Source organism: Macaca fascicularis, chromosome 2 (genome assembly GCF_037993035.2).
Source record: "Macaca fascicularis isolate 582-1 chromosome 2, T2T-MFA8v1.1".
Lineage (NCBI taxonomy): Eukaryota > Metazoa > Chordata > Mammalia > Primates > Cercopithecidae > Macaca > Macaca fascicularis.
Genome location: NC_088376.1, coordinates 86,931,270 through 86,959,005, shown reverse-complemented (window position 1 = coordinate 86,959,005; position 27,736 = coordinate 86,931,270). Strand labels below are relative to the sequence as shown.

General features: G+C 35.9%; 1 protein-coding gene across 8 annotated transcripts in view; it reads right to left on the bottom strand.

Moving 5' to 3' along the window:
- The window catches only part of NAALADL2 (N-acetylated alpha-linked acidic dipeptidase like 2), a 1,467,871-nt gene that overhangs the window by 586,369 nt on the left and 853,766 nt on the right, over window positions 1–27,736 (bottom strand). For all 8 annotated transcript variants that reach the window (XM_065540193.2, XM_074031421.1, XM_065540194.2 and 5 more), the window contains one exon: window positions 18,459–18,732. In XM_065540193.2, coding sequence (XP_065396265.1) covers window positions 18,459–18,732 — 274 coding nt within the window. The remainder of the gene's footprint in view (window positions 1–18,458; window positions 18,733–27,736) is intronic.

Below are 27,736 nucleotides of genomic sequence, written 5' to 3'. Positions count from 1 at the left end.
ACAATGTATTGAAGCATGAAAACCAACACTGCCTTCCCCCACTCCTGTGGCAGACATAACTAAGCAATCAGCATCTTTTTAAGCTCCTTCTCAAAATAGTGTTCCAGTTAATCAAGACCAATTAGACAAGGATTGGCACAAGAGGAGAGATATTTAAAATATTTAGTAACTAGTATAGCACAAGTTCTAGTCAGTTAAAATGGACCTCCAATCAATTAGAAGGGACACTAGCTAGTGGACTAGACTGGTGCATTCCTGCTGAATTCAGAATTAAGCATAACACACACAATCAATTTTGCTGTCTTTGTTGTAAAGAACCAGATAAAAGGGTGACTTCACAATTTTATCACTTCTTCTTTACTGCAATATGTACACTTGCTGAAAAAATATACTTGCTACAGTGATACACTCAATGCAGTGCTTGGGGCACAGTGGCTATGTTTCAATAGCACAAATAACAAAGATAAGCCAGAGTTGCTACTTGCCTTGGCATACAGTAGTTGTTTAATACATTTGCAAAATGTCTTCAGTTTTATAATCTAACATATAATGTAAATCCAAAGGACAAAAAAAGTTAAAATTATTGTAATAGAAATTTGGCTAAAGTGAAACAGTTTTGTCAGGATTTCATTTCCATATTTTACATGTATAGTCTCCAAAGTCAATAGAAAAAAAATAATGCAAATTTAATCTAATATTTCAGGCTAGAGTAAAAAATTGTAGATTGTCAGAAAGAAAGGCAAAACCTTAAACATTTTCCAGAATTTAATAAATAGTACCTTAGAGATTATATAGCTGTTCTTTTGTATTATTTGGTCAACATTTAAAAATATAACATAATTGGCCATAGCATCTTTCCTTTAGCTATTTATGTTACACAGAGTTATTTTAAAAGCAAAAATATATCTTTTAAAAAAAGAGATTATTAAAAAATATGTAGAGAAGCGGAAGAAAAAACAGGAGAAAACAATTAGGGAAGTCCAAGAAAGAGGGTATTCAAGAGATAATTATTTCATTTTCTGGTAATACGTGATACACTGTATTCCGGTTTCTAAAGATAGGGAGGCAGTGAGTTACAAAACGTCCCTTTCCTATTGATTACTTTCTCCTGCTGAGAGGTCAACAACAACAACAAAAAGTAAACAAACACATCAACAGTTCAGAAAACTTTCAATGGTGACATGCCCCAAAGACAGTAAAATAGAGGTAATGTAATAGAGGGTGATGAGTAATTAGGGGAAGTCAGGGAAGACCTTGCTAAGGAGTTCACATCCAAATGATGAGAAGCCATATGCAGACCTGGGGAATAACTTTCTAGACAGCGGTAAGTACATAGTCCTTGAAGGAATGAGGAACTGTACCAAACGAAACAGAGGCATCACACATGCTGAGGAGTAAAACATGACTAGTAAATGTTGAAATAAAAAGTTATGCATTTTTACAGGGATGGGATTGGATAAGGATAAAATTTCAGAAAATCTATCAAAGAACGAACAGTTGGGTGGTAAATCTGAGCTAACGTGCAGCTCAACCAGGTGACAGTATCTTGGTTGGTTGCTCAACATTTACCAAAAAGAAGACTTAGTGTTCATAGACTAAAACTGTTTGATCCCATTTGGTTGACAAATCCTAGAAATGAAAAAAGAGGTATAGAGAAAGTAAATCTAGACTAGTCTTTTTCAACATGAGAATGAATAAAATAAATTAGTGTAAAAGAGGTTAGCTTTACTCCATATATATTACCATGAAAGTCCCTAATAAATGAACATGGGAGCTTCTGCAACTTTATCAGTTTTCCCATGGTTAACATATTTATTGTTTTCCTGAAGCAAACTAGGAATAAAACTATCATAAGACACAAAATAAATAATCAACAACCATGCTAGCTGATTGTTCCAGAGATAAGGGGTCCTAGAATGAAATTGTGGAAGTCAATCATCTCTCCTATGGTATGGGTGGAGGGCAAGGGAGAGACATGGTTGCTGTGTTGAAAGTTCAGGCAGAAGGCTTGTGAGCCAGTCAGTCCCAATTGCTTGAGGAGCAGGATGGAAGGTCAACAGCTATTTTGCAAAATGTTCCAAGAGCCAGAAGTATCCCAGGAAGGTTTGTATTTCAAAATAACTTGAGATAAGTTTTAAAGATAACTTCCCTCTTGATTTTCCATTAGTTCTGTCGAGAAGGTAACTTTATCTTCCCATTTCAGACCTTGAGAAATCTGAAAGAAATTCCCTGCCCCTTTAAATATTATGATTACATTTTGAGTGGCTTCTGTGGCCCTAGATGAAAGAGGTAGGGGACCTGAAGTGGGCACTGAGCACACTCTCACTTTCTACCCCATGGCAGTGTTCTTGGTTCTGTCCATTCCACCCTAATATTATGACCATGCTGTAATTGGCAGTCCAGTCCATTGCTTCTGGTTGAATGCTGGGCAGCTGTATGCTAGGAAAATGGTTCTTGGGGTGAAAAAAAAAGTCCTGATGTGTAGCGTTTGCAAATTTCTATGTTTTAAAGATTTTCACCATAATTTATTTCAAACGACCAACAGGGCATTGTTTCCTGAGGAACTGTGCGGGGAGATCATGAGAATTGGGAAAGATGCAAAAAGTCAACTAACCAGCTGAAATAATCTGGTTTGTGCTGGTGCGCACGGTGTGTGTGTGTGTGTGTGTGTGTGTGTGTGTGTGTGTGTGTGTGTCCTTCTAAAGCAGTAGAACAAAACACTAGTAGACGTTTTGGCAGGTGGTTGAAAACAGAAAACAGTTATGCATTAGAGATAGGGGTTAAAGCTTGTGCTTAGTTAGGCCTTGGTCCAAGGAGAAGTCTCCATAAAAGCAGATAATAGCAAGAAAGAGATAAGTGCAAAAGGTGGTTCATAAGAAACTCCAGCTATTAGAAAATTGAGTATAGAATGTGTGTGTGTGTGTGTGTGTGTGTGTGTGTGTGTGTGTGTGTGTGTGTGTGTTGTGGAAAAGATTAAAGCATACAGAACTGTTATGGCATGATATAAAAAGAAAATAAAAGAAATACTTAACCATTCATGTCCCCGTGCTAGACATTTTACTAAGTAGATTGAATCAATTGTTCCAGTCTATCTACAGAACATTAATATTCGGTAGATATTTTTATAGATGAGGAAACTGGAGATTAGATATGTAAATAATTTGCTAGTTTTTAGAGCAGCATCAAGCCAAGCAATTTTAAATGCCAGTTTCTCTTATTATATTGCCAGCTGCATGCAGCAGTGTCCAAAGCTTTCTTATTTACCACTGGGTCCCCTGAGATTAATGTATAAAAGGTATGATGTATTTGCTGAAAGTTGAATGTTTCTTGTTATATTAGTGAGACCCCGCTGGCTATATTCTACATTAGGCAGTTAATCTTTTAGTATCAGATTAAAGTATAAGGAATAACAAATTAATAATCATGGGGCACTTTATTTAATAGATGATACTCAACTTATTAAGGTAAGTGTATTGAAGGAGTTGCAAATTCTTTCAAGAAAATTCTTCCTGGAGACTATGAAACTAATATGACAGCATTTTCCTGGATTAATGTGTTGAAACACTGCATAAACTTAAGAACCAACTTTTCCACAGATCTCTCTAGTTCTGAAAAGACTGAATTTGCAGCATCTGCTGAAATGAGGTAAGTCTTATTTGAAACAAAATACTTAAATACAGGCATTTTACATAAATTAAAACATACATCTGATAAGAAAATTACATTATCACTTAACTTTGCAAGTAGTGTGCCTAAATCAAATCGGAAATAAAAATGAAAACACTGGACTTTTCTGTCAAATAGTAATTACAGTGATTAAAAATCTTTAGAAATAACTTTTAGTCAAATTAAAAATCTGCATCCAAATACTTTCTCACTAAAAATGTCACATGTGTTGTAATGAAGTTGGGAAAAGAGTCCACTGTGCTTTAACCACTTAGTTGAATTTAGCTACCTTTGCTTTAAAGCTATTATTTTGTAAAATAGGCTTTTGTTCTTTTTCACGGGTAGAAAATGTACTCTCTGTAACAAATATTTAACTGAGTACAATATGTTGTGTTAGATCAAGTTTTTTGAAAATGTTCCTGTCTAAATTTTAAATACAGCGAAAAGATATATCTTCTTAAATATGTAGAAACTAACCCCATGGCTATTATTCTCAAATATGAGAGAAGCAATTATGGGCTGAGTACGGTGGCTCATGCCTGTAATCCAGCACTTTGGGAGGCTGAGGTGGGTGGATCCCCTAAGGTCAGGAGTTCCAGACCAGCCTGGTGAACATGTTGAAACCCCATCCCTACTAAAAATACAAAAATTAGCTGGGCACGGTGGCACATGCCTGTAGTCCCAGCTACTGGGGAGGCTCCGGCAGGAGAATTGCTTGAAGCAGGGAGGCAGAGGTTACAGTGAGCCAAGGTTGCACCACTGCACTCCAGCCTGGGCAAAACTGTGTCTCAAAATAAATAAATAAATAAATAAAATACAATAAAATGAATTTTTTAAAAAAATGAAAGAAGCAATTACGGAATTGTTATGTTAACTTAGTTGGTTAGTGAACGGAGCTCATGAAATGAGAAATAGAAGGTCACACTGGGCCAAGGGACTTTATGCAGATTAAAAAAAAATAACAATAACAGCTGCATTCACAGTCATTTATCTCACACTCGTGCACTGTTGCCAATAGATGGATTTTACAAAAGAAAAATAAGGGAGACTGATAATATACAAAGCCACTGTCACCATTTGAAAACTTCAAAGCTGGGCTGGGCATAGTGGCTCATACCTGTAATCCCAGCAGTTTGTGAGGTCAAGGCAGGTGGATCACCTGAGGTCGGGAGTTCGAGTTCAAGAACAGCCTGACCAACATGGAGAAATCCCATCTCTATTAAAAATACAAAATTAGTGGGGCGTGGTGGCAAATGCCTGTAATCCCAGCTACTTGGGAGGCTGAGCCAGGAGAATCGCTTGAACCCGGGAGGCAGAGGTTGCAGTGAGCTGAGATCGCGCCATTACACTCCAACCTGGGCAACAGAGAGAAACTCTATCTCAAAAAAACAAAACACAACAAAACAAAAAACTTGGAAGCTCACATTTCTTTGTTGGTGAGATAGTTGCTTCATCTTACCATCCAGAAAACAAAAGTTTAAGTACTACAGTTCCATTCCACTTCCCTAGCTCACTGATATTGTTCTCTATAACAGCAATCATTCAGAGCCAAATACATATAGCTCTGCCTTTTGCCATAATGCTGATAATTTTGCTTTTCTTTGAAAATATTCAAAATACAAGAGAAAGACCAAGTTTTTCTAGCTATGAGAAAATAGGCATCTGACTGCAAGGATTCCATGCAGTGTTTATATTTTTTTCTCTTTAAGACTTTCTGAGAAAATATTTGATACAGTGTTCAGATTTCATATGTTAAGGCACTACAAATTGACATTTTACACATAAAGACAAGCAATGCTTTTCAGGTCCAACTCAACAGGATTTATCATTCTGCATTCAGGAATAAAACATTTCATTTGTGATTTTTTTGAGCTTTCAGTTTTAATTAAACATATGATCAGGGCATTATGTATAGTTTATTTTTATTCATACTGGCATAGGCATTTTCTTCCCTAATGATTCATATTTGTCATGTTAAACAGAAGACAGGATGATTATATTTAGATAATGTGATAAATACAATAAAATTTGTTCTTTCAAATCTTGATATATTGTTCTGGTGCTCTGGTAGTTTCTTAATTTCTCCCATTTAAATGTGTCGACTTTCTACAGGATAATAATAGCTAACATTGATAGAGTACTAACTGTCAGGCTCTTTACATGGCTTATATCATTTATTCCCCACAAAAACCATTAAAGTTACTATTACTATCCCCCTTATATGAATGAGAACACTGAGTCCTAGAGAATTGACCTGACCACCCCACATTTGCACACCTATTAAGAAGGGATGCTAGTCTGGGCTGTTGAACTCTGCTCTCTGCGGAATAGGATAGGGACACATATCTTCATAATAATAGAGCTTCTGTACAGTTAATTAGTTTTTAAAAATAAATTTCTCTATAAAACTGCATTATTTGGCTTATCTTTCAGACAAAAAAATAAAGCTTTACAGAAGGAAAAGATACAAAATCCATAAAATGTATGTAAATGAGAAAAATCCCCTGCTCAACAACAACACGGCAGAACCAATCTGACCAACATATAGCAAATATTAATATGTGATTTAGTTTTCTGCATCTTCCAGGGTTTCACAAAAGACAAAAGAAATAATTGCATAGAAATTGCATAAAAGTCGTATGTTCTATTTACAAAATTGACTAGACATTTTCAGCACTCACTACCAATGTCTTTAACTCCATGATAATATTATAGTTGATATTCACCCTTTAATAAAAATATAAATCACTGTTTATTCCCTGAAGCTAACCTTACACATGCTAAATTATTTATGTCTCCATTTTATTATGTATTTTGCATCTGACAGGACAACTCTCCTTAGGACCCTTTTACTGACCCACCTGTCATTATGATGGCGTAAACAATGTCACCTTTCTAGTGCACGATGAATTACAAAGAAGTTGTAAAGTACACCATCCATCATGCTGGCACTAAGTAGGTTTTTGAAGTAGATCTCAGATATCAGAAATGCTGTTTAGACGGTTACCAGAAAGCACAAATTGGAAGCTTATACAAAACGGTCCTATGATGAATGGACATGACAGCTCTTCAAAGAAAAGGGGCACTCCTCTTCTACAAATAACCTTGTCAAAAGCAAAAAGTTGTGGCAAGCTTTGCTGGCAGTCAGACTAGAATAATTTAAGAACTTGTTAATGGCTCTGCCAGATAGAAATTCATGCAAACACAATGTACTCAGAATCAAAAAGGAGGCATGCCTGAATCCTCAGCAGCAACCACTCAAGCTTGATTTGAATTAGGGAATGATTTAAAGTGATACAGAGAAAGCACCAGCGACTTAGCTATTAGAATATATGAGTTTCAGTAATATACCTAAAACAGGAATATAAAATATGTGCAGGTATTCTATATGCATATATAATATCCACCTAGAAGTTGCTTTTGAAAATTATAACAATACTGATATAATGAGTTTTTAAAAAGAGTATCGGGAGCAAGATGGCCGAATAGGAACAGCTCCAGTCTCCAACTCCCAGCGCGAGCGACACAGAAGACCGGTGATTTCTGCATTTTCAACTGAGGTACTGGGTTCATCTCACTGGGGAGTGCCAGACGATCGGTGCTGGTCAGCTGCTGCAGCCCGATCAGCGAGAGCTGAAGCAGGGCGAGGCATCGCCTCACCTGGGAATCGCAAAGGGGAAGGGAATCCCTTTTCCTAGCCAGGGGAACTGAGACACACAACACCTGGAAAATCGGGTAACTCCCACCCCAATACTGCGCTTTAAGAAAACAGGCACACCAGGAGATCATATCCCACACCTGGCTGGGAGGGTCCCACGCCCACGGAGCCTCCCTCATTGCTAGCACAGCAGTCTGCGATCTACCAATCTACCGGCAAGGCAGGAGCGAGGCTGGGGGAGGGGCGCCCGCCATTGCTGAGGCTTAAGTAGGTAAACAAAGCTGCTGGGAAGCTCGAACTGGGTGGAGCTCACAGCAGCTCAAGGAAACCTGCCTGTCTCTGTAGACTCCACCTCTGGGGACAGGGCACAGTAAACAATAACAAAAACAGCAGAAACCTCTGCAGACGCAAACGACTCTGTCTGACAGCTTTGAAGAGAGCAGTGGATCTCCCAACACGGAGGTTGAGATTTGAGAAGGGACAGACTCCCTGCTCAAGTGGGTCCCTGACCCCTGAGTAGCCTAACTGGGAGACATCCCCCACTAGAGGCAGTCTGACACCCCACACCTCACAGGGTGGAGTACACTCCTGAGAGGAAGCTTCCAAAGCAAGAATCAGACAGGTACACTCGCTGTTCAGCAATATTCTATCTTCTGCAGCCTCTGCTGCTGATACCCAGGCAAACAGGGTCTGGAGTGGACCTCAAGCAATCTCCAACAGACCTACAGCTGAGGGTCCTGACTGATAGAAGGAAAACTATCTAACAGGAAGGACACCTACACCAAAATCCCATCAGTACATCACCATCATCAAAGACCAGAGGCAGATAAAACCACAAAGATGGGGAAAAAGCAGGGCAGAAAAGCTGGAAATTCCAAAAATAAGAGCGCATCTCCCCCGGCAAAGGAGCACAGCTCATCGCCAGCAATGGATCAAAGCTGGACGGAGAATGACTTTGACGAGATGAGAGAAGAAGGCTTCAGTCCATCAAACTTCTCAGAGCTAAAGGAGGAATTACGTACCCAGTGCAAAGAAACTAAAAATCTTGAAAAAAAAGTGGAAGAATTGATGGCTAGAGTAATTAATGCAGAGAAGATCATAAACGAAATAAAAGAGATGAAAACCATGACACGAGAAATACGTGACAAATGCACCAGCTTCAGTAACCGACTCGATCAACTGGAAGAAAGAGTATCAGCGATTGAGGATCAAATGAATGAAATGAAGCGAGAAGAGAAACCAAAAGAACAAAGAAGAAAAAGAAATGAACAAAGCCTGCAAGAAGTATGGGATTATGTAAAAAGACCAAATCTACGTCTGATTGGGGTGCCTGAAAGTGAGGGGGAAGATGGAACCAAGTTGGAAAACACTCTTCAGGATATCATCCAGGAGAACTTCCCCAACCTAGTAGGGCAGGACAACATTCAAATCCAGGAAATACAGAGAACGCCACAAAGATACTCCTCGAGAAGAGCAACTCCAAGACACATAATTGCCAGATTCACCAAAGTTGAAATGAAGGAAAAAATCTTAAGGGCAGCCAGAGAGAAAGGTCGGGTTACCCACAAAGGGAAGCCCATCTGACTAACAGCAGATCTCTCGGCAGAAACTCTCCAAGCCAGAAGAGAGTGGGGGCCAATATTCAACATTCTTACAGAAAAGAATTTTCAACCCAGAATTTCATATCCAGCCAAACTAAGCTTCATAAGTGAAGGAGAAATAAAATCCTTTACAGATAAGCAAATGCTTAGAGATTTTGTCACCACTAGGCCTGCCTTACAAGAGACCCTGAAGGAAGCACTCAACATGGAAAGGAACAACCGGTACCAGCCATGGCAAAAACATGCCAAAATGTAAAGACCATCGAGGCTAGGAAGAAACTGCATCAACTAACGAGCAAAATAACCAGTTAATATCATAATGGCAGGATCAAGTTCACACATAACAATATTAACCTTAAATGTAAATGGACTAAATGCTCCAATTAAAAGACACAGACTGGCAAACTGGATAAAGAGTCTAGACCCATCAGTCTGCTGTATTCAGGAGACCCATCTCACACGCAGAGACATACATAGGCTCAAAATAAAGGGATGGAGGAAGATTTACCAAGCAAATGGAGAACAAAAAAAAGCAGGGGTTGCAATACTAGTCGCTGATGAAACAGACTTTAAACCGTCAAAGACTAAAAGGGACAAAGAAGGCCATTACATAATGGTAAAGGGATCAATTCAACAGGAAGAGCTAACTATCCTAAATATATATGCACCCAATACAGGAGCACCCAGATTCATAAAGCAAGTCCTTAGAGACTTACAAAGAGACTTAGACTCCCATACAATAATAATGGGAGACTTCAACACTCCACTGTCAACATTAGACAGATCAACGAGACAGAAAGTTAACAAGGACATCCAGGAATTGAACTCAGCCCTGCAGCAAGCAGACCCAATAGACATCTATAGACTCTCCACCCCAAGTCAACAGAATATACATTCTTCTCAGCACCACATCGCACTTACTCCAAAATTGACCACGTAATTGGAAGTAAAGCACTCCTCAGCAAATGTACAAGAACAGAAATTATAACAAACTGTCTCTCAGACCACAGTGCATCAAACTAGAAGTCAGGACTAAGAAACTCAATCAAAACCGCTCAACTACATGGAAACTGAACAACCTGCTCCTGAATGACTACTGGGTACATAACGAAATGAAGGCAGAAATAAAGATGTTCTTTGAAACCAATGAGAACAAAGATACAACATACCAGAATCTCTGGGACACATTTAAAGCAGTGTGCAGAGGGAAATTTATAGCACTAAATGCCCACAAGAGAAAGCAGGAAAGATCTAAAATTGACACTCTAACATCGCAATTAAAAGAACTAGAGAAGCAAGAGCAAACACATTCGAAAGCTAGCAGAAGGCAAGAAATCACTAAGATCAGAGCAGAACTGAAGGAGATAGAGACACAAAAAACCCTCCAAAAGATCAACGAATCCAGGAGTTGGTTTTTTGAAAAGATAAACAAAATTGACAGACCACGAGCAAGACTAATAAAGAAGAAAAGAGAGAAGAATCAAATCGACGCAATTAAAAATGATAAAGGGGATATCACCACCGACCCCACAGAAATACAAACTACCATCAGAGAATACTATAAACACCTCTACGCAAATAAACTGGAAAATCTAGAAGAAATGGATAATTTCCTGGACACTTACGCTCTTCCAAGACTAAACCAGGAAGAAGTTGAATCCCTGAATAGACCAATAGCAGGCTCTGAAATTGAGGCAATAATTAATAGCCTACCAACCAAAAAAAGTCCAGGACCAGATGGATTCACAGCTGAATTATACCAGAGGTACAAGGAGGAGTTGGTACCATTCCTTCTGAAACTCTTCCAATCAATAGAAAAAGAGGGAATCCTCCCTAACTCATTTTATGAGGCCAACATCATCCTGATACCAAAGCCTGGCAGAGACACAACAAAAAAAGAGAATTTTAGACCAATATCCCTGATGAACATCGATGCAAAAATCCTCAATAAAATACTGGCAAACCGGATTCAGCAACACATCAAAAAGCTTATCCACCATGATCAAGTGGGCTTCATCCCTGGGATGCAAGGCTGGTTCAACATTCGCAAATCAATAAACATAATCCAGCATATAAACAGAACCAAAGACAAGAACCACATGATTATCTCAATAGATGCAGAAAAGGCTTTTGACAAAATTTAACAGCCCTTCATGCTAAAAACGCTCAATAAATTCGGTATTGATGGAACGTACCTCAAATTAATAAGAGATATTTATGACAAATCCACAGCCAATATCATAGTGAATGGGCAAAAACTGGAAAAATTCCCTTTGAAAACTGGCACAAGACAGGGATGCCCTCTCTCACCACTCCTATTCAACATAGTGTTGGAAGTTCTGGCTAGGGCAATCAGGCAAGAGAAAGAAATCAAGGGTATTCAGTTAGGAAAAGAAGAAGTCAAATTGTCCCTGTGTGCAGATGACATGATTGTATATTTAGAAAACCCCATTGTCTCAGCCCAAAATCTCCTTAAGCTGATAAGCAACTTCAGCAAAGTCTCAGGATACAAAATTAATGTGCAAAAATCACAAGCATTCTTATACACCAATAACAGACAAACACAGAGCCAAATCATGAATGAACTTCCATTCACAATTGCTTCAAAGAGAATAAAATTCCTAGGAATCCAACTTACAAGGGATGAAAGGGACCTCTTCAAGGAGAACTACAAACCACTGCTCAGTGAAATCAAAGAGGACACAAACAAATGGAAGAACATACCATGCTCATGGATAGGAAGAATCAATATCGTGAAAATGGCCATACTGCCCAAGGTAATTTATAGATTCAATGCCATCCCCATCAAGCTACCAATGAGTTTCTTCACAGAATTGGAAAAAACTGCTTTAAAGTTCATATGGAACCAAAAAAGAGCCCGCATCTCCAAGACAATCCTAAGTCAAAAGAACAAAGCTGGAGGCATCACGCTACCTGACTTCAAACTATACTACAAGGCTACAGTAAGCAAAACAGCATGGTACTGGTACCAAAACAGAGATATAGACCAATGGAACAGAACAGAGTCCTCAGAAATAATACCACACATCTACAGCCATCTGATCTTTGACAAACCTGAGAGAAACAAGAAATGGGGAAAGGATTCCCTATTTAATAAATGGTGCTGGGAAAATTGGCTAGCCATAAGTAGAAAGCTGAAACTGGATCCTTTCCTTACTCCTTATACGAAAATTAATTCAAGATGGATTAGAGACTTAAATGTTAGACCTAATACCATACAAATCCTAGAGGAAAACCTAGGTAGTACTCTTCAGGACATAGGCATGGGCAGAAACTTCATGTCTAAAACACCAAAAGCAATGGCAGCAAAAGCCAAAATTGACAAATGGGATCTCATTAAACTAAAGAGCTTCTGCACAGCAAAAGAAACTACCATCAGAGTGAACAGGCAACCTACAGAATGGGAGAAACGTTTTGCAATCTACTCATCTGACAAAGGGCTAATATCCAGAACCTACAAAGAACTCAAACAAATTTACAAGAAAAAAACAAACAACCCCATCAAAAAGTGGGCAAAGGATATGAACAGACATTTCTCAAAAGAAGACATTCATACAGCCAACAGACACATGAAAAAATGCTCATCATCACTGGCCATCAGAGAAATGCAAATCAAAACCACAATGAGATACCATCTCACACCAGTTAGAATGGCGATCATTCAAAAGTCAGGAAACAACAGGTGCTGGAGAGGATGTGGGGAAATAGGAACACTTTTACACTGTTGGTGGGATTGTAAACTAGTTCAACCATTATGGAAAACAGTATGGCGATTCCTCAAGGATCTAGAACTAGATGTACCATATGACCCAGCCATCCCATTACTGGGTATATACCCAAAGGATTATAAATTATGCTGCTATAAAGACACATGCACACGTATGTTTATTGCGGCACTATTCACAATAGCAAAGACTTGGAATCAAGCCAAATGTCCATCAGTGACAGATTGGATTAAGAAAATGTGGCACATATACACCATGGAATACTATGCAGCCATCAAAAAGGATGAGTTTGTGTCCTTTGTAGGGACATGGATGCAGCTGGAAACCATCATTCTTAGCAAACAATCACAAGAACAGAAAACCAAACACCGCATGTTCTCACTCATAGGTGGGAACTGAACAATGAGATCACTTGGACTCGGGAAGGGGAACATCACACACCGGGGCCTATTATGGGGAGGGGGGAGGGGGGAGGGATTGCATTGGGAGTTATACCTGATGTAAATGACGAGTTGATGGGTGCTGACGGGTTGATGAGTGCAGCACACCAACATGGCACAAGTATACATATGTAACAAACCTGCACGTTATGCACATGTACCCTAGAACTTAAAGTATAATAATAATAAATAAATAAAAAAAAGGCTTATAAGCTGTACAAAATATGCAGGAAACCCGATTTATTTAACTATGACTTTAAAAAGTGGGTTTTATGGTGGAAACTCAGGAGATGGACCCTGAACCCTAAAATAAGGACTTATATTCTACCACTTTCCAGCAATGCAACTATGGACTTCTTCGTTATTGGGTAACGAGAGTTGGAAAAGAAATATGAATGTTGAAATATTGGCTGTGTTACTTAAAGTGTATGTAAATTTGGTCAAGACAACCTCTCTCCATGTGAGCTTCAATTTTTTCATCTGTAATGTGGAACTAATATGTATATTTCATTGCTATTCATTAATCCATTCATTTAGCAAATACATGTTATATGCTACTATGTATCTGGATTTATTGGTACTTTGGATCCATAGTAATAAACAAAAGAAAAATTCCTAAAAAAAAAAAAAAAAAAAAGAGTATCAATAGCACATGCTTTCTTGATATAGATATTTAAATCAATATGTATTTAGTATAATAGATTTGCATTATTACTACAATCTTAAAAACAGTGACTTTATCTAATTTGCATAATTAATTTCTCAAATTATGTTCTTCAAATACAAGTGTTAGTTTTATCCATATTGCATTTTGTTTCCTTTAACAATCCCTTTTGTTTAGGCCAAATATTTCAAACATGGAGTGTATTTCTACATTTACCGTTAACTTTATTTTCTCCCTTTTAACAGCTGCATTTTAAAAGCTTTTTTTTTAACTCTTCTTGAAAAAAGGCAGTTGTAATACACTTACAAATGGTGGGAGGATACTACATAAGGACTTAGAACTATGGATATTTGGATAACTTCATAAATCTGCAGTAGAGGTTGATTTTCTTTTATGTGAAATAAAAGGAAATTTAAAAACTTATAACTGTTAAGATAAACATGTAGAAAACTCTCAGAGATATGGTTACACAGGGACATTAAAAAACAACAACCCAGTTCCACTAGCAAAACGAAAAGATAATTAACTTTGTAAAAAATAAATGAGTACTCTTTGACAGCGAACAGATAAAACCACTGGTTGGTTATCTTAAGTTTTTCATTTTTAAATTGGCTTTTTCAATACAACGTCGAATCCTTAGAAATAGGTGTGCATTGCCTTAACTGTGAAAGACAGAGACATGCAAGAAAGTGTTACTGAACCCTGTCTTCTCCCAATTGTCCCGAATGCTGTAATTGAAATTGTCATACAACATGCCCAGAAAACAACACAAAAGGCCATTGTTATAGACACATACACACGTGCATTAGTTTGAAAGTTAAAATATATTGTTTTTAAGTAAACTGGCTTCTTCTTTTGTGTCCTATCTTGACAAGAAAAAATAAGTGAAAAAGAAAAAACAAAGAAGAGGAAAGAACCACATACATTTGGATAAGAAAAACAACTGTTTCATTTAAAGAGATCTAAAAAGACAGCTACGAAAGATATCGAACACATAACCAAAATGCTGAGAATACAACTAATCTTCCCTTATAACTTATAATTCTAAATGGGAGAGGGAGGGGCTGGGGGTGGAGAACACCATCAGTATCCTTAGAATTCCCATTTCTAGTTTCTAAGGTCTGATGATTTGAAATTGTCAAGGAAATAAAAATGGTGCTCAAGTAAAATTTATGGAGGCTAACTTAACCTTCACAAACAATGACTACTAAATTTGAAAAAGATATTAAAATACTTCAGGTATGAATACATTTTAATTTTAATAAAATCATAATTATAGGGTCCTTATAAACTAATCAACCAGTGACTGCTTGGAATTTGGTGTGGTCTAAAAATATCTAGAAGAAAGGGAATAGGCTCAGTTTTTTAAAGTAAGAAGGTTGAAGCTATGGAATTTTGCAAATTCACATTTTTAACTTATTTCTTAAAATATTAAACCTCTTTACATATTAGTAATATTACATATATTTTAAACTAAAAATTTATTTTACATTAAAAATGAGATGACATTTAGTTGTGTGAAGGAGTCTAACAATGGACACTAAATAGCCAAAAATTTATTCCTCTTACACACTACTTGAACGCAGGACACTTGAAGGTGAGGCTATCTAATTGCAGAAGTATGAAAGAATAAAGAAAATAACGGGAGAAGAATATTTACATATCCATCCTACAGCATCATCGGTTAGAATGAAGGGGGTGATTAACATTTTTGCGATTCAGCCTAGTCTTTTATAAAATATAAAAAGCAAACATATAATTACGTCTAATACTCTGTGTCCAATATCTGCACAAATATCATAGGAAAGTGGATTTGCTCAATATTGGAAATCTAGGGCCAAACAGATTCTTCCAAGTGATCTTCTCCCTGACTTTCTTCCCTCCACCACCACCTCCATTATTATGAGGGTTTGCTGGTGGTGAGTATGAATCAGAAATTAGAAGTATACAATATCTGTTAATATCCACCCTCCCTGCCCCCTCTTTTTTTTTTTTTTTTTTTTTTTTTTTTTTGAGAAAGATTTTCGCTCTTGTTGCCCAGGTTGCAGTGCAATGGCGCGATCTCGGCTCACTGCAACCTCCGCCTCCCGTGCTCAAGTGATTCTCCTGCCTCAGCCTCAGTAGTAGCTGGGATTACAGGGGCCCGCCACCGGGCCGGCTAATTTTTTGTATTTTTTTTTTAGTACAGACGGGGTTTCACCATGTTGGTCAGGATCTTCTCAAACTCCTAATCTTAGGTGATCCATCCTCCTCGGCCTCCGAAACTGCTGGGATTACGGCCTCCCCAAAGTGCTGGGATTACAGGCGTTAAGCCACCGCGCCCAGCCAATATCCCTTTTAAACCAAGGTAAACAAATTGTTATTGAAGGGTTCCTCTCCCATCTCTCCCTTATTATGCAGTAAGTCCCGAGTATAAAGGAGTCATAGAAATTTAATTTTCCAGATCCAGTGAATCTCCCCATTATACAGTAAGACCAACATATACATGCTCCCATAAGGGGCTCTGGGAAGCTGCACAGTGATAGGATATCTCTTTCCTTGGTCTGGGTGGAAACTGCATAATAATACGAAAGCGCAGGAGCGTTGAGGGAGGGTTTTTGTGGTGAACCCATATCTAAGGAATTTATTTAATGTTATTCTACCTTCAATCCACTGGGCCCAGCGGGTTATTACAGAGAGCCATGCTAAGGAAATAAGGATGCAAGTTGTAGTTTCATGAGTTTTGCATATCTCCTTCTTCAAGGAATAATCAATGTTCACCAGCGGAAATTGAAAAGCAAGGAGATGGGGACGATTCCAAGGACCCACTCAAGTTCCTGGTGTTTTTGTGAATGTTCTGTGTTTTAGACATGCTTTTGTTTAGGGGAAGGCATGACCTGAGCAAACTGGGATAAAGAAGAGGTTGAAAATGCCTATGGCTTGGGCAGAGTTAGGAGTTTTAGAGAAAATACCAGGGTAACTTTTAGAGTCTTGGCTTAAGGCCGAAGCTTCTGAATCAAGGAAAGAGTGACAGTTGCCTTCCTCTATTTTTATTAATATATAGGTGTGTTACCATTATTACCTACCAGAAAGAGTATAATATTAATCAAATCAAATTACATGAGTCCTACAGTAGAAATACTGCAGACATTTACTATTATATTAAAATTTAATTAATGGTAAGACTTTTCAAGGTGGTAATAGTTATATGCAGCTCTTTGGCTAAAAGTCAAAGTATGATATATACAGAATAGAAACGATGCTGGACTGCCAGAAAATCTGCCTCTCCCTCCCACTCCCCCAAAATCTATTAGGAACGAGCATTTACTGTTATTATTTCAAGTATTTATGCAAAGTAATTTAAAATGATTTAAACATCCCATATATTAATCAAATTTAATAATAAGTTAGATTCTGGCCGGGCGCGGTGGCTCAAGCCTGTAATCCCAGCACTTTGGGAGGCCGAGACGGATGGATCACGAGGTCAGGAGATCGAGACCATCTTGGCTAACACGGTGAAACCCCGTCTCTACTAAAAAATACAAAAAACTAGCCGGGAGAGGTGGCGGGCGCCTGTAGTCCCAGCTACTCGGGGGGCTGAGGCAGGAGAATGGCGTAAACCCAGGAGGCGGAGCTTGCAGTGAGCTGAGATCCCGCCACTGCACTCCAGCCTGGGCGACTGAGCGAGACTCCGTCTCAAAAAAAAATAAAAAAAATAAAAAATAAAATAAAATAAAATAAAATAAAATAAATAAATAAATTAGTTAGATTCTGAAACATTTGTGCTATTAACAACAGTCAGAAAAATAACATTATTTCATTGGTATTAAATGAGGCAATATACATTTTGATTAAAAAAAAAAAAACCTAAGTATATTTTTTCAAATTATACTTTTACATAGAGTTAGAAAACTTGCCCATATAAAAGAAACTGTTGACCAAATTACACGTTGTATCTAACTTGTATATTGTTCTTACTATAGGCTATGCTCTGTCCTCTCACAACAACCTTATGAGTTGGAATTATTATTGACTCCAATACAGAGATGAGGAAATCAGCCCCAGTTTCCTCCCCACAGTTAAGTAACGGTGGTTAATTGGAGAGCTGAGATTTAAAACTAGTCCATGTGGTTCTACAAGCCTTGCACTTAACTACTATGCAAAAAAAAAAAAAAAACTGCATCATAAATCTGCTGACCCAGAAAAGGTGAAGAAATAATGCACACCTGGCTTCTTATCGCATGTGTTTTTCATCATGAAAGCAGGGGCGTTGTGTTTCAAATCTTAAATGTGTTAATAATCATATCAATTTTCCACTTAATTTCTTTATGTGTGTACAGAATCTCAAAACACAACCCTCTCTATTTCTTTCCCTTTCTCTATATCAATGTATTAAATTTTGCCTCTTCAAAGCCATAGAATGAAATAGACTTGCACTGTATCGACAGAGCAAAATGTGAATGACTCAGTCACACATTCGACACCTTTGAATTAAAGTTTTCTAACATGTCTTCACTTTAAAAATATGACAAGAAAAGGGTCGGGAAGGCCACATCGTCCTTCTCTTTCCTGGCACCTCCACATTGAGAAGATTTAATGGTTACTTTTGTATGTTGCATCTTGCCAGTTAGTTCAATTTAGATGAAAGCTGTTGTTTTCTAATTCCATCTCACTGTAAATGACAGAGACAAATGGTCATATTACCTTGAGAATTCCTTTGGCAGAATAGGCTGCATATGAATAGAGCAGGTCTTGGCTGCTATCTTTTCTGGCTTCTTCACTGCAAGGCTGGCCATTAGGATGAAAGCATTGACCACTGCTGCTCAGAGTCACAGTGCTGGGAGAAGGGTCTGGCAGATTAAGCAGCACAGAGTAATTTACAAACTGTACATCTTCTAGGCCCAAAGAGGTCCACTGAGTCTTAATCTTCTTTGAAATTTCCATGTCATCTTCACTTTTATACAGTTGTACCAAATTTCTGAAATAAATTTTTAAAGAAAACTTTTTTTAAAAGGATAATTCTTTATTCTTTTGAGATATGACTGCTCAATATATGAACAATATTAATACATGTTGTGGGATACTGAAAGATAGATGAGACAGGACCCTACCACATGAAACATAAACACAAAGCAAAGCAGAATGAATTAATTTCTTAAATTAAGAACTAATGACCATTGTGGTAGCTCATGCCTGTGATTCCAGCACTCTAGGATGCTAAGGAGGGAGGATTGCTTAAGCACAGGACTAGCCAGGGCAACGTAGCAACACTCTCTGTCTACAAAGCATTAAAAAATAAATTAGCTGGTTGTCCTGGTATGCATCTGTGGTCCCACCTACTTGGGAGGCTGAGGTGGAATAATCACTGGAGCCTGGGAGTTGGAGGCTGCAGTGAGCTAGGATGGAACCATTGCACTCCTGCTTTGTCAACAGAGTGAGACTCTTTCCAAAGAAAAACAAACAAACAAACAAACAAACAAACAAAAAAACCCCACTAACACAGCTCTATGGCATTGCAGAGAAGAGTGATATTAATGCCTACTAGATCTTCTATTAGTTCTGATCCTTCTATCAACATCAACGTAATCCACTTAAAAGTCAATTCCAAAATCTAGGTGTCATTCCAGTTGAGACATTTCTTTGTTATAGTTAAGGTGATTTCATGTAAAATGATATGATTGACATATAGTTATTGCTATTTAAAATAATACAGAGAGAGCTCTTTAGATACAAATTTTATGCCAAATTACATGATGCTATGAGCACGGTTTTCAATAAAATCAAAACAAAAACACAGATTGCCAAACCAATATGAAATTGTTTGTGTTGTACTTTCTGTACTTCGTATATTTATTCCTATACCTATTCCATAATCCAGTGACACTGTTTTTGCTTATGACATACTAGAAACCAGAAAAAAATCTGTTAAAAATTTGTGTATAGTACCTAGAACAGAATCGGACATGAGAACTTAATAAAAATAATTTAATCCAGATAATTTTTTTTTTCAGTTTCATGGCTGAAATATTAATAAAAAGGGACCAAAAAGGAATAATTTCCTTTTGGGGGCAAAAATGTACCTTCTTAAAAGAATCTTATTGCTATCCAAGCTATTATCTAAGTGTTTATTTTGATATTATTGTTATTTTTGCCCATCACATTATTTTTCTTGCTTATTTCCTCCAGGACCCTGTTTATTTAACAACTCCTAAACTGTATTGTTCAACCTATGGCCCATGGGCTGCATGTGGCCCCAGGACAGGGCTGAAAGTGGCCCAACACAAATTTGTAAGCTTTCTTAAAACATTATGAGACTTTTTAAAAAGATTTTTTATTTTTTATTTTTTTTTTAGCTTATCAGTTATTGTTAGTGTTAATGTATTTTATTGTGTGACCCAACACAATTAGTGTTCTTCCAATGTGGCCCATGAAAGCCAAAAGGTTGGACACCCCTGCAACAGTACATGCCTAGAAAAGAAATAAGAAGCAGGCACAATAGTGGTAAGAAAGCATTACAAGAGATAAAAGGTAAGTCTGAGACCACAGCTTAGAAGCTGGCCTACACAGGAAGATGCAATAAAAAACAGTTTCTCAATTATCTCCTATCTTTGTGAAGCTACTCCTATTCATGCTTTCTTCCCTCTTCTTTTCTTTTTCTTTTTTTTTTTTTTTTTTTTAAATATCTACTTGGATCAGTCAACAGTGCCACCTAAATTTTATGGAAGAGCTGGTGAGAATTATATTATTTTTCATTACCAGTAAGAGGGATCTGCCTTCCACTTTGTTTTGTTTTGTTATTGTTACTTTATCTGTTCTCTACCTTTTCCTACCCTCTTTCTCCATTGCTATTGCATTCTCTCTGTATTTTTGGGATGGGGCAGGCAAACTGAGTTAAAACAACATGATTTGACAGGAAAGTCATTTACAAAGGTGCATCAATAATGTTCTGTTAAAATCCATATAAAATGAGGTTTCAAAATACATATTTTATTTATACAAACATAGCAATATATCGTTAACATTGACAGACAAAGAGAAAAAAAAGAATGTGAAGACTGCTTTATATTTTGTTTGCTCCTCTACACAGTTAATTGATGAACATAAATCCACCAGGGAATGCGCAAGATGTTGAATCTGCCATTCCTTTTGTTGGTCTCAGTTGCTTTATGGTGCAAGCAACTGAAAACATTGTGTGTTATACTATAAGGCCACCAAAGGCAAATGAAATACTTCTTTTGGGGCTCAACTGAAGAATTAGTAATTTGTCCCAATTGTGGAGGATTTCTAAATATTTTTCAGTACTAAGCTAAAATTAATGAGTGAAAAAATGTATACAGTCTTTACTTCACTTTTAATTTATGGGATATGTACTTTATAATATCATTTTTAATAATATGAAATAATGTAAATATATAAGGAATATAGAGCATATACAATTATAAAGAGTAGTGAAAGGAACCACCCAGGTTATGAAGTAGAAGATCGCTAATATTATCAAAGCCCCAAGAATAGTTTTTCTCTATTCAATCACTTGCCTCGATCCCCAGGGTAAGCATCAATCTGATTCTGTTGTTTCTCATTGTCTTTTTAAAATAGGTTTATATACATATATGTATATCTCTTTAACAATTTCTTTAATTATAGGTGTTTTCACTTTTACAAAATTGGCATATTGTATATGGCTTTCATACTTGCGGTTTTTACTCAATATTGGGCGTCTGAGATTCCTCCAAGTTTTTAATCAATTTTCCTAAGATAAATATTTTAAAGTTGTTTTCAGTTTTTCACTATTGTAAACGATGCTGCACTGGATATTCTTTTTCATGTTTCCTGATAGACATATGCAAAAGTTTCTTTAGGCAAGGGATTATTGGTCCATAAGGTATGCACCTGTGTAACTTCATTCCAAAATGTCAAAATGCTTTTAAAAGAATTATTTTAATTATACTCTTGTCATCTTTTCATGACAGCTCTACTTCCTCCATTCCTCAGCAGTACTAGGTATTGTCCATTATTTTATTTTACTTTTAAGTTTTATTTTATATTACACTTTTGTCAGTGTAGTGAGTATAAAGTAATATTTCATTATGTGTTTAACTCAGAAGTACAACTGCTGGAATGCAGGATATACTAAATAGTTTTCCAAGGCTTCCTTTACCACCCTCTGCTCCTGTATCCAATTTCCGCTCCCCAATGAAGGTAAGATTATATCCCATTGTGGTTTTAATGTGCTTCTTCATGATTACCAGTGAGGATCTTTTCATGTATTATTTAGCTATTCACATTTCCTTTTATATATAATAACTGCTCTTATTTTTGCCTATATTTATAGAAGTTTTTGTATGTTCTGAATAATCTTTTTTAGGTCATATGTATGGCACACATTTTATCCTAGTTTTTGTCTTCTCTTTTTATTTGCAATGTATTGTCTTATGATAAACCAAAGTTTATAATTTTAATGCATAGAGCTATTAATATAATTGTTTTCACATTTTCTGATGTGCTTAAGAAATTCTCAATGCTGTGGTCATAAAGTTATTCTCATTTTTTTTTTTTTCCTAAAAGTTTTAAGAAGTTGTTTTTCACATTTCAGTGTTTACTTGGAGAACATGTGTGTATATGTGTGCAGGTATGTGGCAGGAGGCAGGAATCCAGTTTCACTTTTTCCAACATGAGTCCTAGTACCCCTTGTCAAATATGCCCCGTTAATGTGCAATGACAACTCTGTCGGATATGAGTTACCATATGTGTTTGGGTGTGTCTGCGTTCCCAAATCAATTCAATTTGTCTTTTTCTTCCATCTCCATAATAATGTGCTGTTTTCATTATTACAACTTTATTATAGGTCTTAATATCCAGAATGGGCAAGTCACACTACTAGTTCATCAGAAAATCTTAAATTATTTTTCTTTTCTCTTCCATATGAATATTGGAATGAGCTCACTAATTTCCATGCCAACATTGTGACTGAAATCACATTGAGACTAAAAATCACTTTGGGAAGAAATGCCATCCTTATAATAATATAAAAATAAATCCTTAATATTATTGCTATAGTCTGAATGTTCATTCATATATTGAAATCCTAACCCCCAAGGTGATAGTATTAAGAGATTGGGGTCTTTGGGAGGTGATTATATTATATTGTCTTTCCATCATGTGAAGACACAGCTAAAAAGCACCATGTGTGAGGGAGCAGGCCCTTACCAGATACCATAGGCACTTTGATCTTGAACTTCCCAGCCTCCAGAATTATAAGAAGTAAATGTCTGTTGTTTACTAGTTATCTAATCTAAGGCATTTTGTTATAGCAGCCTGAACAAATTAAGATAATGGTTAAGTGTCTGGTCAATGTTAACATAAAAGTATGTTTTAAAATTAAAATATTTCCCATTGCTGGTGTAGAGGAATACTATTCAGTTGTCCTATAAAGTAATCCTGCTAAACTCTCTTTTTAATTATAATAATTTTCTTCCTTTTTTCTATTAAAAAAAATTATATCACATGCAAAATAATTAAGATTTTATTATATCCCTTCTAATTATTTAGAGATTTAACTTTTTGTTTTGTTTTGTTTTACTGCACAGGCTATGACCTCCAGAAAATATTTAAAGAAGTGTTAATAATGTGTGATAGTAGGCATCCATGTTGTAATGTGTATATCGGGTTAAAGATATTCCTTCCATTCTCATGTTGTTAATAGATGTTTTATGAATGGATATTCAATTTTGTCAGAAATTCCGATACATTTATTAAGACAATTGTATGTTTTATTTCTTTAATTTGGTGGATTACATTAGATTTTTAAAATATTAAACTTGCATTCCTAAAATAAGCTGGACTAATAGAATGAATTATAATTTTAGCTATCATGTGAAGCATTTTACAAATATTTTATTTATTATTTTCACATCCATTTTTAAAAGTAAATTTGGTATGTAATGTTCCTTTCAGCTATCACTTCTGATTTTGACTTGTAATATACAAATCACACCAAATGAGACAGCAAGTGTTCCTTCTTGATCTGCTCTCTAGGAGAGGTTGGATATTATTAGAATTTTTAAAAGAGAAACTTTTCTTAAACTAAAAATTGTCTGCACTTGATATTCCTATTATGGAAGAACTATGAACTGCTGATTTAATGATTTTAATATAAGAATTTTTAAAAACGTATTCTTTGAATCACAGCTCTTTCATTGGACTCCGTGCTACCTTACATTAATTTTCTAATTTCTAGGTTTCTGGTTTCATCATCTGCCACAGCACTCTTTCTTGAGTTTTTTTTTTTTTTTTCCCCCTTGGGAATTTCTCTTATCATTCTGTCACCTCAGGATAGTAGTCCTTCAAAGTATTACGTAATAATGTATTCAGCATATATGCATTTTTCAGAATATCTATTAAAAATTACTCAAAACGGAAATGCACTAACTTGAGCACCTAACACCTAAGACATGATTTCTTTGTAGGTATTGATTGCTACTCCCACAATATCCAAGGCGGAAAAGTAGTTAAGAATTATGACCTAAGCTGTTTCTTCCACAGACTTTCATAATAGAATAGATACTTGTTCAAAATTGATTGAGGTGATACCATTTGGCACATTATCTCACTAAATAGAGATTAGATTATTCAACTCTCCTACACTCTAGTTGTTGACTGGATTCAAGGGAATATGAGCTTATCTTTATAGAAACCTAAAAAATACAAGTATATCAATACAAAAATGCATACTAAAAGATGATAGCAAAGTTTTTGGACACACATGATTGTAGAAATACTGGTGTCTAGAAAATATGATTTCTTTCTAAACAGTGGCAACATTTCAAATACTTAATCATAAGTTAAAAAATAACTCTTAAATTGTAGTCTTCCTAAGATTACTTTTAAGTTCTGATGTCTTTTAAAATTTTATTTTAAATTTATCAAGTTTATTGTATATGCTTCTCTTGTTTAAGAAAATGATTTCAAGAGATCATATGGGTTCATAGTTCTACAATTATGTAATCTTTAAATTGTTTTAAATCAGCCTTCATCAACATAGTCTTATGGATGCAAATGTTTGAGTCAAAGGATTATATTTATTAACAATATGAAATCATTTAGAATGTTAAAATAAATAGATTTTATTGAGAATGTCAACAGTTTATTATACCTTTTTTCCCCACAATAAATGTTTCAGGATTTATGGTGAATCACTCTGCTATAATTAAGTAGTTTTCTGTATTAAATGAGAAATCTTATTAAAGAATTAACTGCAATATAATCTAAGTTTACTAATTTCAGAGAAAGCTGCAAAAATAGAAGTGTATAATCTAAAATCACAAGGTATTTATTTGACAGAGAGTTTTACTGTGCTTTAATTTTTAAAATAAGGGTTTCCATGGGCCAGTAGTTTTGGCAGGCAGCATAATGAACTGTCATGCCTGAGACTTGAATTTGGAAGTAACTTTGGCATTAATGTTCCATTGGCCAATGGAGATTAGAAATGGGAGAATTTTGGCTTTCGTAGACAAAATTCTGTTTATATCAATGTTCAACACCTGCTACTGTATGAGTCACAGAGCAACAGTGATGTCAGAATTGGAGGAAGCCATGCATGTAGTATTCCTGACACCAGGTTGAATGCCAAGAGTGTACTGTAAATGAATGGGGAAAGAAAACATCTAAAGAAAGATTAACTAGCAGTACACATGGAAAAAATCAGCACATTTATTAATGCCCACTAACATTTTCTTATGTGTATTTACAATAACATATGCAGATACTCATACTATATCGGGTGATATTTCTCATATAGTATTAAAAAGGCAAACATTTCATTAGGTTGTTATTTGAACTGGTATCCAATGTAGTAAAATTCTGTGAATCATGTACTATATGTGTGTGATGAATTTAAAGACTATACAGGATGAAATTACCTTTTAATCTCATAATTTTGCTTTGGAAATATTAAAACACATGACAAACTGTAACAAACATAGCAGCAAGGAATTAAATGGTTGAGAGGGAAAGGCAGCATCCCATAACCTTCCCTTGCAACACAGCCACTAATGGCATGCCAATGAAGCCATGGTTTCTTGCTCAACTACTTCTTACCTTCTAAAATAACATACTAACTACAAATTGTATATTAAATGTCTACTAATATACTTAATCATCACAAAAAAACTCTTGATATAACTACTACAGTTGCCACTTTACAGATAAGGAAATTGAAGGCTAGATAATGCAATCAAGATGTTAAACATCCTAGATTAAATAAGTCAGTTTTCCACTATTCTACACTGAATCTCAGATTTCCACTCTACTGTGCTACTATTTAGAAAAAAACAGCTAGTTTCCCAATCTGAGATGCTTCCCAAAAGCAATAAAAATGATGAGTGTTAGAAAGCACCGTATCTGGGTAAAACAATAGTTACATAGTAAGAGGTAGGTGGAAATAAATCTTTATGCTCATGACAAAATGATGCTCAGGGAAATTAATGTAGCAATGTCAAAATTACAATAGACTGAATTTCACAGTTTGGGAACCATCTGAACAAAGAAGAAGAAAACTGATTTTTTATACATTTTATTTAAAAATCGGTTCAGAAATGGCTTATCTGCCAGAGAACGTAATAGCCTCTCCTCTTCTGATCAAGGAAAACATGGTACATATCTGTCTGCTCTACAAGTAATAGAAGGCACGCTGATGGGCTCAGTGCCTTCTGCTTAAGTCCCAGGCAAAAAGCTGATACTCAACAAATACTTTAATTGATTGGATATTTATATCAATTTATGTTCCACATGACAGTAAGATAAGTATGATAAGCTTGATTTAAAAGCCAGAGCACCCAGAAATATAACAGTCAACACATCTATTGTTATCTGTGCCACAAAAAAAAATTCAGTATTATAACTCTACATGTTTCACTCTTGTACACATTTGTGCAGGAGAAAATTTCATCTCTGGTTAACAGTGAGTGTATATTTGGATTTCAAGAGAGAAGAACACAATAGGGTATCTGAAAGCAGACTCACAGAATGGACAAATTAATCCAATCAGTAAGACAATACAAGTCTTCAATTTCATCTGCTTGGTTCTCTAGTGCAATGACATAAACTTGGGTGGTCAATACACAGAGACTTTTGATAAAAAAGAGTCATTATTTCTATTTTTTTTTCAAGTAAGTGAATAGATTACTGAATAAATAATTGGGAGAAAGTTTTTCCATTTTGATAAGATTGTAATAGAAATGACTAGCCTTTATCACACATCAAAATAGGCATATTTACTGAGAATTAAACTACTTAAACACTAATAATGATTCCTTTTTCTTGTCATTAACACAAAATTATTAATCTCTTTCAGAAATCTTAAAAATTCAGCTTTTAAAAAGACAAGTAGTAGTCTTACCCTTTTTAACACATCCTAAAAATTCAACTACAGAAGTCTAACACTTAGTAAATAGTAACCACAACCAATGTTCAGGAAATATTTTTTACTAAGTAAACATACCTTTAAGACTATATTGAAAATATAATTTTAAGATGTTATACACTTATTTTAGTTCATTTTCTAATACAGCAAACGAAATCTTGAGTAGCCTGGCAAGGTTGACTAAAATAGTAATGGTAATTTTATATAATGGGGAAGATATATTTTAAACATAATTTTTAGATGTCATCTCTCTGTGACAATGCAAACAGGTGAAGATTATGCCAGAACAATGAATTATAATGATTACATCAGAACAAAATTTAAAACTTGTAAGAACTTATATGTTATTTTTCGGTTGTTAACCCACGCTACCTTCCTTCCTGGGCAGACTCATTTCAGCACCAAAGCAGTGAAATCATCTTAATTAAATCAACTTGTCTTACATGGCAAGTTACAAAAATCATGAGACAACTGTTAACCCATCCAAACTTATGAAATACATTGAAATAAATCTGTAGAGATGGCTGGCCTTTGGAAGTAATGATAGTATGAAAACAAAAAT